This window comes from Geotrypetes seraphini, chromosome 2 (genome assembly GCF_902459505.1).
Source record: "Geotrypetes seraphini chromosome 2, aGeoSer1.1, whole genome shotgun sequence".
Classification (NCBI taxonomy): domain Eukaryota; kingdom Metazoa; phylum Chordata; class Amphibia; order Gymnophiona; family Dermophiidae; genus Geotrypetes; species Geotrypetes seraphini.
Window position 1 is genome coordinate 157,420,333 of NC_047085.1, and position 14,427 is coordinate 157,434,759.

The 14,427-nt window shown below is 45.1% G+C and overlaps 1 protein-coding gene across 1 annotated transcript in view; it reads left to right on the forward strand.

Annotated features, from left to right (window-relative positions):
• GNAL (G protein subunit alpha L) overlaps positions 1 to 14,427 on the forward strand; it is a 572,953-nt gene that overhangs the window by 535,123 nt on the left and 23,403 nt on the right. Inside the window, 2 exon segments of the mRNA XM_033934098.1 lie at positions 6,622 to 6,680; positions 11,003 to 11,123. Coding sequence (XP_033789989.1) covers positions 6,622 to 6,680; positions 11,003 to 11,123 — 180 coding nt within the window.

A 14,427-nucleotide genomic window follows, 5' to 3' on the forward strand; every position in this document is an offset into this window, starting at 1 on the left:
TCCATTCATTTATTAGCTAGGTATTTTCTTACTTCAGGCACAAAACACTGATGAAAACACTGTAGGAACAGTGCTCTGGTTGTCCAAGCCTTCTTGTTGCTCATCCAATAAACAGGCAACTGGAACTTATCTTTTCACTTCAAGGCTCGGGGGTTTGCAGCTTTATAAATCAGTGTTAGCTTTATCATATGGCCTACTGCATTTGCACAAAGCAGCATGGTTACTCTACCCCTTGCAGCCTTGAAACCTTGTGCTCGCTTATCCTCTTTGCTAATGCAAGTCCTCTGTGGCATTTTCTTCCAAAATAGAGCAGTTTCATCGGCATTGAATGCCTGCTCAGGTTCATATCCCTTCTCTTCAATAATTTCCTTAAAGGTAGCAGGGAACTCTCTAGCTGCCTCTTGATTAGCAAATGCTGCTTCTCCTGCCACTCTCACGTTACGTAGGCCATACCTGTGATGGAATTTATCAAACCACCCTTTACTGGCCAGAAAGTCGATGGATTGTGACACTCTGCCTTCCCTGCTCTTCAAGTTATCATACAAAGACTTTGCCTTTCCTCTTATCATCACAGTGTACGGGAATTCTCTTCTTGTAGCAATCCTGCACCCACAGAAATGTTGCAGCTTCCATACAAGAAAGATTGACATCTCGCACAACTTGTAATGTCTTTGCACCTGCAGGAGTAGCTGCTGGCAACAGCTTCACGGATTGCTTTTTCATTCTTCTTTATGTACCTAACAGTAGACTCATTAATGCCATAATGCCGAGCAACAGCAGAGGATGACTTTACTCTTTGAAGCATATCCAATAATTCAACCTTTTCTTGTAAGATTTTCACTTTTTTTTCCCTCTTGGGAGCACTTTCAGTAGCACCAGAAGTCTTGCGCTTTGTAGCCATGGTGGGAATCAATGAGATTTCTCTGTGCAACTGGGAATCAGCAATTTCTCTGTGCATTGCTGAGAATCAGCTGTGCATGCTGGGAATCAGCGATTTTATCTGTGCAGTGCTTGGAATCAGTGATTATATTTGTAAACAGTATGAATCAGCGATTTCTGTGATGTAATTTGGGGGGGAGGATCCAACAACCGAAAAACCGCAAATAATCGAAACCGCGATTGCTGAAACCTCGAATACAGAGGGAGAAGTGTATTAAACAGTGTAGATAGGAGACAAATATATGATACAGTGGTAAACACATACACTCATTCTACAAATTAGTGCCTTTGTTTATGTGCCGAGTGTACAGTACTTCTAAGTTAAAGAATACTAGTACTGAACTCCGAGACTACTTAAGTGCTACTTGGATGCTAGAACTTTAACGCACAACTTGCTTGGCACATAACTGTTAGGGGAGTGTGCACAGGGGAAGCACATGGGTGTATCCATCATGTACATACATAGTGTACTGTATTTAGGCACACTCATTTATGCCTGCTGTACACATTGTGTAAGATGGCATGCCTACACCTTGCTATAGGTGCTTAGATGCTGATTTACACTAGAATTCTATAATGGAATCTGGGCACCCAAATTCCATTATAGAACTAGCACTGCATCTAGGGGCCAAATTTTTGGCACCCAGTTAAAGAATTGCTTCCATTGGCTGGACCTGATCTCTTCAAGGAACATTAGCCTCTTCTAGTGCAATGTGTCTAGTAATCCTGAACTGTAGTATTATGCATCTGAACCACAAGTTACTTGAATAATGCTGTCAATCATCTTTGAACCCCTCCTCCTTCCCAGGAAGTGGCTTCTGCCCCCTCAGTATTTTTTTCTGGAAGCAAGTTGCTCAGAAGTGTTTCTGCTCTGCTCTGCGGTTTTATTATTTGGGGGTATTTTTTCTCAGTGTTTGGTTAGAGGCTCAGTGCCCAAAGTTTCCACTTTTTGAGAACTCTGCCTGGGAGAAGATATAGACTCACACTGTGAAAGTCTGCTGCTAGCAGGATCAGCCCTTGAGGAAACCTAGCTAGCCTGCCTGTTTTTCTATTTTTTGGAGCTCAGGGGCCATTCCCTGTGTAGCGGCTTGCATCCCTAATTTATCAGGAGCTTAAGCGCAGGCTGTTTGACTCCTTCCTGCTTAATAGTGCACCATCTGCGTGGTCCTTCGTGGCATGAAGTTTTCCAGGGGTTGAGGCTCAGTCCAACATCAAACCGACTGGCAACCCAAACACCAGTATCATCCCATGAACCTGTGAGGCAGAGTTCTTCTCCCTTTGTCCTACTGCACTCCTAAGCTGAAGCAGGCAGGCTGATGGCACAGTGGATAAGACTATTATAGTCTATGGGAAAGCCGGGGGTTTCAGCAGCCAGAGTCAAAGTCCCCCACTCTAAAACTCTTTTCCAGTGCAATAGGTGAGACATTTTAGACAGTAGGGTTATTTCCTTATAGTCGCTTGCCACTACAGAAGGAATCCACTCCGGATTTTTCACTCTGTTATACTTCACTAGGCTCTCTAGCTTGACCTTCAGTTCTTTCCTTCTGTCCGCCTGCAGGAGTATTCTGCTCTCCCCATTTTATTATTTTTAATTTGATGTAATTTTGACCCCTTTTCAGGTAATTTAGTGCTTGGAACGAATTTGAAGCTCTGCCTGCTTGAGAATTCACAGACTTCGGTCTGTAGCTGACAGGCCGATTCTACTGACTACCTGTTAGTCAGCCTGCATAGCTTTCTCTGGAGTAGAGAGTTGCGCGGGGACAGAAATCCCACCCGTCCCCACCCGTCCCCGCCAAAATCCCACCCATCCCCACCCGTCCCCGTGAGGAATCCCTCCGTCCCCACCCGTCCCCGTGAGGAATCCCTCCGTCCCCACCCGTCCCCGCGAGGAATCCCCTCCGTCCCCACCCGTCCCCGCGAGGAATCCCCTCCGTCCCCACCCGTCCCCGCGAGGAATCCCCTCCGTCACCATCCTTCCCTATAAACTTCAGAAATAGTTATTTTATTTAATTATGCTACTGAATTAAAGGCTCTGGTAGAGACCCATTTACAAATAAGCAAAGAGACTATTAATTTGGAAATATTAATTGGGAAGAATACATACTTTGTAAATGGGTTTCTACCAGAACCTCTAATGTAAATATAAAATATAAATACTCAGCTGATGAGAACCCACAAACTGTCAGCTGAGGACTTCCTTTGCAGTTGGCCTGGGGTCCCTTTTGCCAAGCTTGGCAGGCAGCAGTAGCGTCCCTGAGTCACAGATGCTGGCACCTCAGTGGCTCATGGATGCTGCCAGCGACTGCTGCGCTTGGTGGAGGGGAGTTTCTGACCATCTCTAGAGGAGGTCCTCTGCTGGCGGTGCTTGGGGATCCCCACCAGTCACAGCAAGGGCCAACAAGTACTTCAACACTGTAGAAATAAAACCAGAAATGCATTTCCTTTTCTTTTGAACACAAAATAAAGATATCTGCCATATACATTTCCCAAGGCAGATGACTCTATGCAATGTCACCTCGGTAACAAAATACAAAAATAGACAAATACACCCCCTCCCTTTTTACTAAACCACAATAGTAGGTTTTAGCACAGGGAGTTACGCTGAATGCCTCGCGCTGCTCTCAATGCTCATAGGCTCCCTGCGCTAAAAAACAATATTGCGGTTTAGTAAAAGGGAGCCATAGTGCAAAATATAGACAGCAGATATAAATTCTCAAAACAGACACATTTTGATCACTAAATTGAAAATAAAATCATTTTTCCTACCTTTGCTGTTTGGTGATTTCATGAGTCTCTGGTTGCACTTTCTTCTTCTGACTGTGCATCCAATCTTTCTTCCTTTCTTTCAGCCTCCTGTATGTTTCCTCTCCTCCAGACCTCATTCTCTCCCCCAACTTTTTCTTTCTGTCTCCCTGTTCCCCCTTCTTTCTGTCTCTCTGTCTGCCCCCTTTCTTTCTTTCTCCGTGCCCTCCCCCAAGCCACTCGGTTTGCTGCCACAGCCATCGGAGAATAGCCCCTAAGCCACCGCCGTCCCAAGCTTTCCCTGCAGAAGCGTCGCGCTGACCAGCATTCCGCTCCCTGACGTCAATTCTGACGTAGGAGAGGAAGTTCCGGGCCAACAAGGCATTTCTCCTCATTCCATCCAGCCTGAGCCCCATCTCTCCTTGATCCAGCATTTCCCTTCTGTGTCTGTCAGAATTACCATTCCACCTATTTTCCAGCATCACCCTTCTTTGTGTCCATCTCACCTATATCCGTATCTCACCACTTTTTCAGAATCTTCATTTGTCTCTGTCCTTGTCTTTACCCCATATTCACCATTTGCCCTTTCAATGTCTTTATCTCCCCCCCCCCACACACACTTTTTCAGCATTACTTCTATGTCTCTATTTCACCTCCTCTTCATGTCCCCTCTGTATCTCTATCCTTATTCAGAAGGTCCTGCTTACCCTTTCTCTTCTTTGTGTCACTATCTCCATTTTCAGCTTTCCCCCCTTTTCCTTTGTTAATGCACCCTGTAGCCAGAATCTTTCCACCCTCTCTCCACTCCGGCCCAGCCCAGTATGAAATATTTCCTTTTGTTTCTCTCCCCTCTCTCTTCTCCTCCCTCACCCACGAGTCCTGCATCTGGCCCTCTCCCTTCTACCTGCACCTGGCAACACCCCCCTGCTCCGCGGCTCTCTTCAGCAACTCGTCAGCAGCGGTGATCAAGACAAGCTGCCGACATCGAGGCCTTCCCTCTACGAGTCCCACCTTTGTGGAAAAAGGAAGTTGAAACAAGCGGGACTCGCAGAGGGTAGGCCCCCGACGTCAGAAGCTGCTGCTGAGTTGCCGAAGAGAGCCGCAGGTAGAAGGGAGAGGGAGATAGGAAGGCTGTAGAAGCTCCGGAGCATGACACCGAACCCGGCCAGGATGATTTCTTTTTCAGGCTGCTGCTGCCGCTGCCATCCCCCACCCGAAATGACAAAAAACAGCCTAATGCCCGCGTCGGGAAATAGCCATGCTGAGCAGTGAGCTCAGCACGTACACAGATGAAAGCCTTGCTTGCTGATTGGTCCGGCGGCACGGTGGGGCGGGGCCGCCGGACCAATCAGCAAGCAAGGCTTTCATCTGTGTACGTGCTGAGCTCACTGCTCAACATGGCTATTTCCCGACTCGACGCCAGACTTGTAAGCTGCATGCTTGCATCGCCAGAATTTAGGTAGGTTGTTTTCATCCCCGTGGGAGTCCCGTGGGCAAGGGGGCGTCCCCGTGGGAGTCCCGTGGGTCAGGGGGGCATCCCCGTGGGAGTCCCGTGGGCCAGGGGGCGTCCCCGTGGGAGTCCCGTGGGCCAGGGGGGGAACCCGCGGGATCCCCGCGGGACCCGCGGGATCCCCGCGATCCCCGTTCCTGTGCAGACCTCTACTCTGGAGCTTAGGGCCATCCCTGAGGTGGTTCACCTACTGTTAATCAGGGGTCGAGTGCAGGCTGTTAAGCGCCCTTAGGCAGCTCTGCGGTGTCTCACAGGGTGCCGGCTGCGTCACTGCGCCTTCACCCATACCGGTGCACATCAGTTGGTCCTCAGGATGGAGGTGTAGTCAGATATAGAAGTCTGACTGGCAGCCTGTAGATTGGCTTTCCAGAACCATTCCCAGCATTGTGGCAGTGAATTTTTCTCATCCAGCTACTGTAAGAGAGCTGAATGCAGGCTACAGCACAGATCCTGTCAGGTCACAGTGAGTATACAGGCTGACAGCCTGTGAGAAGAATTGGAGGAGATTTGAAAAGTGGGGGTTTGAGTGTTTATGAATGTTCCCCCTTCTGAAAATCATAAAATCGCCATGTACAGTATGGGAAGTATGAAAAATATTGTGATTTTGGTATGAATTTTTTGACAGTGGCCATCTTGGATCTTGTAGATATGTCTAGTAGTCTTGAAGCCCTGCCTACTTACACTGTCTAGTAGACTTTGCCTGCATTCTGCCTTAAAATCATTTGGGATGTGGAGAATTCTCTGGCTCTCAGATAATCTGAGAGTAAAGAAAAAATAAAGTCAAGTCTAGTTTCTGCTTGATTGCAGGACATGCGAGTAACTACAAGCTCTATATAAGATTAGTGCTGGTTGCACATAGTTTTTATATCTGTTTTGATCAGTTACTTGAATATTCTAAAGTCGATGGATATGTTTGTTATAGAGCAGAACAGAATTGTAGTGTTGGGGATTTTCCCCATTTCCCTCTCTCCAATATGTCTGTCAACAGTGCTCCTTGATTGCTTTTGTACAAACTGAGGGGGCAGGAACAGCTGCCTGGGAAGGAGGTGGAGTTCAAAGATGATTGACAGCATTCTGCAAGCAACTTGCAGGTTCAGGACTATTAGATAGATCAACAAGAAAGAAGATTATCGAGGTAAGAACCTAATCTTTTTTTCCTTTTGATAACTATTTCCTTAGACCAATATTCAACTTCATGCATAAACTGCTTTCTAAGTGTAGATAAGAACATAAGAATTGCTGCTGCTGGGTCAGAGCAGTGGTCCATCTTGCCCAGCAGTCCGCTCACGCAGCGGCCCTTAGGTCAAAGACCAGTACCCTAACTGATACTAGCCTTACCTGTGTACGTTCTGGTTCAGCAGGAACTTGTCTAACTTTTTCTTGAATCCCAATAAGCCTAAGTGTTTTAACATACTGCTAATCTTTCACAGCATGTTCGATGTGGGAGGACAGAGAGATGAAAGAAGAAAATGGATCCAGTGCTTTAATGGTAAGATAATAAAGAACATACCTCTTTAACAAATTAATATACTAAGTCTAAATTTCCTTGCATGTACAAATGCCATCTTATCAGTACAAATGATGCTATCTTGCAATAAAAGAACAGTCATGCAAGAAGAAAATACAGCCTGAGGGCCTGATTCTGTATATAACATCCAAAAAATCAGCGCCAACTAGAATGGCACTTACTGCAATTCTATAAAAGGCACACACCATATATAGAATTGCACTTAGCGGTGCTATGTATTTGTAACATTTAGGTGCACCAATTTAGGCCAAGAAAAACCAGACCTAAATACATGTAGGTGCACCTACATTTTGCACAGATCGGGCATATTCTATATCAATGCGCTTTTAGAAATGCTCATTATCTGCCCATGCTCTTCCCATGGCCACGCTCCATTTTGAGATTCACGTACTAGAACTGATGCACACCATTTTAAAGAATGCACCTACCAAGCAGTGTGCACAACTTCCAATTAGCGCGTTAGTGACGATTATAAGGTGTTGTTTGCCAAATGATGCCGATTGGTCTTGTTAACAATTATGTATGCAAATTCACTTTATGCACCGATTTGCACACACAATGGGCTAGATTCACTAAACCCCGATTGTATCTCTGATCTGTTCCCGATTGCATGCAGACTGACAAATTCACAAAAGGCCTGCATGCAAATGGGGACAATCGTTGACACACCCCTCACTCACTGCACGGATCGCTACAGAGCGATCCTGGAGCCTGCGCAGACCCTGACATTAGTGACAGGAGAAACAGCCTCCTGTCACTGCTGTCAGGGCTTCTCCGGATTTTATTTTATTTTTTTTAATCGGGCAGATAGTTTGTGTGTATTACACACACAAAATAGCTGCTCGGTTAAAAAAATAAAATAAAAAAGCCCCCCCCCGAAGTGCCTCCTCCCTCCCCAAACCCCTAAAAAAATGGCCTCCTCCCCCGCACCAGTGCCCCAAAAATGGCAGGAGGGATGCCAACTCCCGCCAGCCACCACCCCACGCTGCCCTCCCCGCCCGTGCGAATATGGCAGAAGGGATGCTAACTCCCTCCTGCCCTGCCAAATGAAACATAGAAACATAGAAAGATGACGGCAGAAAAGGGCTACAGCCCATCAGGTCTGCCCACTCTAATGACCCACCCCATTAAGTCTGAGTGCTGATGACTTAGTTCCTTAGCTCGACCTTCGTAGGGATCCCACGTGGATGTCCCATTTATTCTTAAAGTCGAGCACGCTGGTGGCCTTGATCACCTGCACCGGAAGTTTGTTCCAATGATCCACCACCCTTTCCGTGAAGAAGTACTTCCTGGTGTCACCACTAAATTTCCCTCCTCTGAGTTTAAGCGGGTGCCCCCTTGTGACCGAGGGTCCCTTGGGAACGAATATGTCGTCTTCCAGCTCGACATGACCTGTGACGTATTTAAATGTCTCAATCATGTCACCCCTCCCCCTCTGACAGGCACACAAGTCACCCCCTGGCCCAGCCCACTGCACCACCCTGACCGAACTGGCCCATCCCTGGCCGGGCCTGGCCTGACCCGTCCCGATACCTTCCCTGTACCTAAAATTTGGGAGCAGGAGGGGTACTCAGTCCCTCCTGCTCCTTAGGCCTCCAGCGCTGCTGTCTTCTGGAGCAGGAGGAACCGCAAAGTCCTCCTGCTCCTTCTCCTCCTCCTGCGCACCACGAATGTGGGCCTTAGGCCACGCCCCAGTACACATGTGATACACAGGGGAGAGCCTAAGGCCCTGATTGGCTCAGGCTCCTCCATTGGGAAGGGCCTGGGGCGCCTGAGCCAATCAGGGACTTCCTTAGGGCTGAGCCTAAGGAAGTCCCTAATTGGTCAAAGTAATAGCTTGCCAGCAAGACTCCCACCAAAAGGAATAGTTCAGTCTATCCCAGTTTTTCCAATTCCTTTGAATAAGCTGTATGGCAACCCCTGTCATAATAAATAGAAGTTTATTATTATGGGATGATATTTGACTTTTAGCTCTTATCATAGTGCCAAATAGCACAGTGTCATATGTTAGAGCCACTGGATTTTCCATTACTTTGTTTACCTGATCCCAAATGGATCTCCAAAATTGAAGTATCAAGGGACAATAAAATAATAAATGATCTAATGTCCCAGGTTCAAGATGACAGTGCCAACACCTATTAGACTGTAACCGAACTGGGGTCCAAACTGCTCTATGTAACAAATTGAAGAATTGATGGATGATGATTAGTCTTGTAGGCAACTGATAACCAATGTTCAGTCCAAAAAAGAGTTGTACTCTTTGTATGGATTTTTGGAAGGAGTGACATCATGCCTTGCGAGTAGAGCCCTGACACCACCAGGCCCACCCAAAAACTTAAACTATCCTTCCCCTCGCTAAAAGGTATTCTCTATGCGGGAAAATTGAGCCGATCTCTCTTTTTCAGAATCACAGAGCTCTGGAATAATCTTACTGCCCCACTATGGAATCTAGGCTTTTCACCTGAAAACTAGGCTTTTCACAAAATTGTAATGTTCTCTCCCCCCATGGACTCAACATCCAACATCTCTATGCTACTCCTTCCTTTATTAAACTCTTGTAAACCGTGCCGAGCTCTATAATTATGGAGAGGATGCGGTATATAAACTTAAGGTTTAGTTTAGTTTAGAGGAGCACTGTGACGAGCATGAATTTTAAATACTGTATAGAGGAGGCAGTAGAAGGTGCTGTGCCTTCCTATCACTGGAGTCTGTGGTCTGGTTAGCCAGCTCTTATATGATTATAAGCTCTGTCTTGCCCCTTTCAGAAGTCTCTCCTCATTATACCAGTAGAATCCTTAGTAATGTATATATAACATATAGTAATTTAGAATGTTTCTTCCCTTCCCCCACCTTCAGTTGGGCTGAGCTCCAAGCCAATATGGGTGTTGCCACTTCAAGGTCACCAAATCCTAGGTTGCACGCCCCCTCCTAAAAAAAATATGGTCACCATTTCAAGCTCCCCAGAGGTTTTCCTCAGTTGGGCCCAGCCCCATCACTCCTGTAGGGAAGATCCCAATGCTTTCAGCATTCTTATGAAAACTATCCAGAGTTCAGTATTAAACAGTTGGGAAATTCAAGAATTTTACTTAAGTGGGATCTTCAGACTCTTGTACCTTTTGTTGGCCCTAAACAAGATTTCTCCAACAATGATGCTATACCTGAGCTTTAGAGAATGCACAAGCTCCAGTCTAGCTCATGTACTGCATCAGGTCTGGACCAGTCTCATCTCAAGCCAATAGAGGGCAGCGCAGCCATTAAGGAGAGAATGAGAAACCTTTTAGCAAGTGACAGGAAGAACTACAGAATATGCATGAAAAAGGTAGAGCATGAACAAAAGGTAGAACAGTTCAAAGGTGCTCAAGGCAAAGAAACACAGGGTGTGACCTAACAAAAGATAGACTCTGTGTTGGAAATACTTTCTAACAGAAGATTTTATATGTACAGACCACTGGCAGCCAGTAGCTGTGTGCATAGCAGCAGTATTTAGCCACTATCCAACTAGCTGAGTGGTTTAATTTAGGACAGCATTTTCTTCTGGCCCAAAATAAATTTTTTAGCTCTATAGATGGTGGCTGGATATCAGTGCTTTGTGTTTCAAAGGCAAAAATGCTTTCACTCTGAAGAGCGCTTAGAAATGTAAATGGGATGAAATTAAGTTTGGAGGGTAGAATGTCGACTATGCATGCTAGGATTACAGCATCAATGATATCTGTGGCTGGCGTACAACTAAGGAATGCCTTACCTGATATCCTGCAGTTTTGTGTGGGGAGGATGAATTTTAAGAAAATGCTGAAAACTCAATTATTTGCCAATACCTTCTTATGCTAAGGTATATTTCAGTTGATAATTGCCTTTTAGAACTGTTTTGACAGCAATGTATGATTTAAAGCTTGATTGTATTTCTGAACTGATTAAATTTGTGCTCTAGCCCTGTTTATAACAGGGACGATTAATGATGTTGTTTAGACATGTCTATGTTATATGTGGTAATCGCAGGGAAACAAGATTTTATGTTTGTGATATGGAAACCGCATAGTTGTATGCAGTATATAAATTTTTAAATAAATAAATAGTACTATCCAGAAAGTACTGGCGCATTTCGATGGAATTACCTGCAATGCTATCGATACAGTGCTGCTGAAAATTCAAAGATAGGGGACTATCCTGTTTAGTCTATATTACTACAAGAATTTGAGAAAAAAGGATAAATGGTGATCAAGTAATAATACAGGTTTGGCTTGTCTGTTACACACTTTCATTTATCAATATTTCTTCCCATTCAGACGTTACTGCTATAATTTTTGTCGTGGCCTGTAGTAGTTACAACATGGTAATAAGGGAAGACAACAACACAAACAGGCTACGGGAGTCCCTGGACCTCTTCAAAAGTATTTGGAACAACAGGTAAAGGATTCAAATATATTATTGTATGGTATAGATCAGTGGTCTCAAACTCGCGGCACAGGGGCCACATGCAGCCCGCCAGGTACTATTTTGCGGCCCGCGGTATGTAATAGTCTGTACTAGTGCTGCCCGCTCTTTGCAGCATCCTCCGGCTTCCCCCCGGGCCTCCCGCTCTAACCTTCAGATAATTACCGCAGCCTGCAGAGAGGATTGCCGGTGCTGTAGTGATCCTTGCAGGCTGCCGTCGTCCTCAGCAGCACGTTCCCTCGGCCGCGATCCTGCCCCTGATGTCAGAGGAGGGGCGTGACAGAAGGAACATGCTGTGGAGGCCGATGGCGGCCTGCAAGGAATGCTACAGCACCAGCGATCCTCTCTGCAGGCTGCGGTAATTAGCTGAAACTTAGACCAGGAGGCCAGGGGGGAAGCTGGAGGACGCTGCAAAGAAGGGGGGAACATGCAGGCCTGGGGGAAGATTTATAAACTATAAAAAGTTTTACCTCATGCAAAATTGTCTTTTCTTTAATAAGACCTTAACTATTTTTTCTCCGGCCCTCCAAGTACCTACAAATCCAAAATGTGGCCCTGCAAAGGGTTTGCGTTTGAGGCCATTGGTATAGATCATGTTCCAGTTGGAGTCACTAGCTAGTGTCATTAAAGGTAGCAACCCTTAGGATGTTGACACATGTAGAGTCCCTTATTACAGAATCTTTCATCCTGCCCTCCTCAATCTAGGTTAAATGGACTTTTAAACTTGATGAGTAACAATATATTATGAAAGAGGTTATTTATTATATAAATGCATGTATAGATACAGTATATATACACATATATATTTTTCTTTTAATTTACATGTATTTGTTAGAAACAGTGGGGTAAGGTTGACTGCACTGTAGACATTTACTGTGATCACATATCCCCAGAGGACACTGGCTATATCTTTGCAAGACTCGACTATTTGAAAAAATAAGTCTTTCTCCACAAACAGCCAGGATAAAATCAGCCATCCCAATGACAGTGTTGACATGGTTAGCCTTAGAGCTGAGAAAATCCTAAAAGTTTTTCTGTGCATGCATGAGGAGTCCTACCTGACCTTGTTCTCATGATTCACTTCAGTCTTTTTCCATCTGTCTCTAATTTTTTTTCTGTAGGTTGCTTTTGTTCTATCTTGGGGTATTTAGTGGAGGCTTCCCCCTAAAAATAGGGCAAGAGAAAGGTTTTTCTTCATACTTTTAACATCATTAAATTCAATGTACCTACAGCCTTTTCACCATGGTGAATACTGTGAATGCTTCAGATAATGCAGGTGTGGCCTGTGGATGTAAATGTGTGCATGATGTTTGCTACGGATATTTCCCAGACCATGATACAGGGAACTTCCAGAACTGTCCAAGGATATCGCAAGGGCTCAACAATTATGTGCCTTAAAAACAATTTATTTGTGGAAGAGCTGAGGTTACTCTCAGATTCGTCTTCTATTTTCTAGTATCAGATTGAGGTAAAGGACTCCAGCAGATTGTGAATCTTGCTGGTTGGCAGTGGTAGTCACAATTGCTGCAGCTCTAAGAGCAGTAGATTTCATGATGAAGGTTAATTTCAAGCTCCCACAGTTCTGATCCAGAAGAACAAATGAATACCATTTAGCAGTGGATGCGCTCAGCTTGTTTTGGTGAAAAGAACTCATTTATGCTTATTCCAATAACCGTGTAGAAAATAAGGTAAGATAATACAGTGGCGGTTTTAATAACTGTGTTCTGATCAAAGCAAATCTGTTTCCTAAGTTCTATCAATTATCAGTTAAAACATTACAGAATCTCCTCCTTTGATGACCCAAGATCACCCAGGCATCCAGTTCCTTTCATTAACAGTTTGGAATCTGAACACAAAATAGTGACTTCACTCCAAATCTCAGAAGAAGTGGCCTCCAGGAAACCAGCCACCAAGAAATTGCTGCAGCCATAAATATAAAAGGTTTTCAATTTGGCACAAGTTGGGTTTTAGTACAGATATTATGAGCTGGTTTCATTCTTTTCTGATTGGCTACTATCAGCAGGTTGAAGTAGGAGAGAAATGTTCCTCCATGATGCCTTTGGTCTTTGGGGGGTCAGTCTTTTCATTTATAGTTTTCAGTGTTTCCTCTCCAGCCACTTGGAGAGCTTTGGGTCTCCTTGAACCAGGGCTGCAGAAGTTATGTTGACGACATTCAGCTATTTTTGCCTTTTGAAACAATATGATTCTTGGCCAGGGGTAGGCAATTCTGGTCCTCGAGAGCCGGAGCCAGATCAGGTTTTCAGGATATCTACAATGAATATGTATGAGATGGATTTGCATGCACTGCCTCCTTGAGATGCAAATCTATCTCATGCATATTTATTGTGGATATCCTGAAAATCTGACCTGGCTACGGCTCTCGAGGTCCGAAATTGCCTAACCCTGTTCTTGGCTATTTCTTTGAAATGTAAACTTTGAATGAGAGTATATAACTTGGCCTTCAATTTAAAGAAGGCAAAGGCTCTGTGGATTTAACCATAGGCCTATAACAGATATTCCAGTGCAATAGGTGAGACATTCTAGACCAGACTTGGGCAACTCCGGTCCTCGAGGGCCAGAATCCAATCGGGTTTTCAGGATTTCCTCAATGAATATGCATTGATAGCAGTGCATGCAAATAGATCTCATGCATATTCATTGGGGAAATCCTGAAAACCTGATTGGATTCCATCCCTTGAGGACCGGAGTTGCCCATGTCTGTTCTAGACAGTAGGGTTATTTTCCCATAGCTGCTTACTGCTGCAGAAGGAATCCACTCCGGATTTTTCACTCTGCCTCTGTTGTACCTCACTGGGCTCTCTAGCTCCACCTTCAGTTCTTTACTTCTGCACACGTGCCTGAAGAAGTATTTGTTCTGCTCTCCCCATTTTATTATTTTTAATTTGATGTAATTTAGTTCCCTTTTCAGGTAATTTAGTGCTTGGAGTGAATTTGAAGCTCTGCCTGCTTGAGATTTCAGTCTGTAGCTGACAGGCCAATTCCACTAGGTATATGTTAGCCAGCCTACATAGTTTTCTCTGGAACTTAGGGCCATCCCTGAGGTGGCTCACCTACTGTTAATAAGGAGTCGAATGCAGGCTGTTAGGTGCCCTTAAGAGGCTCAGCAGTGTCTCGCCGGGTGCGTCGTCATGCCTCCACCCGTCTTGGTACGCATACGGTAGTCTGCAAGGGTGGAAATGTAGTCAGACATAGGAGTCTGACTAGCAGCCCGAAGATCAGCTTTCCAGAACCATTCCCAACATTGTAAGAGAGCTGA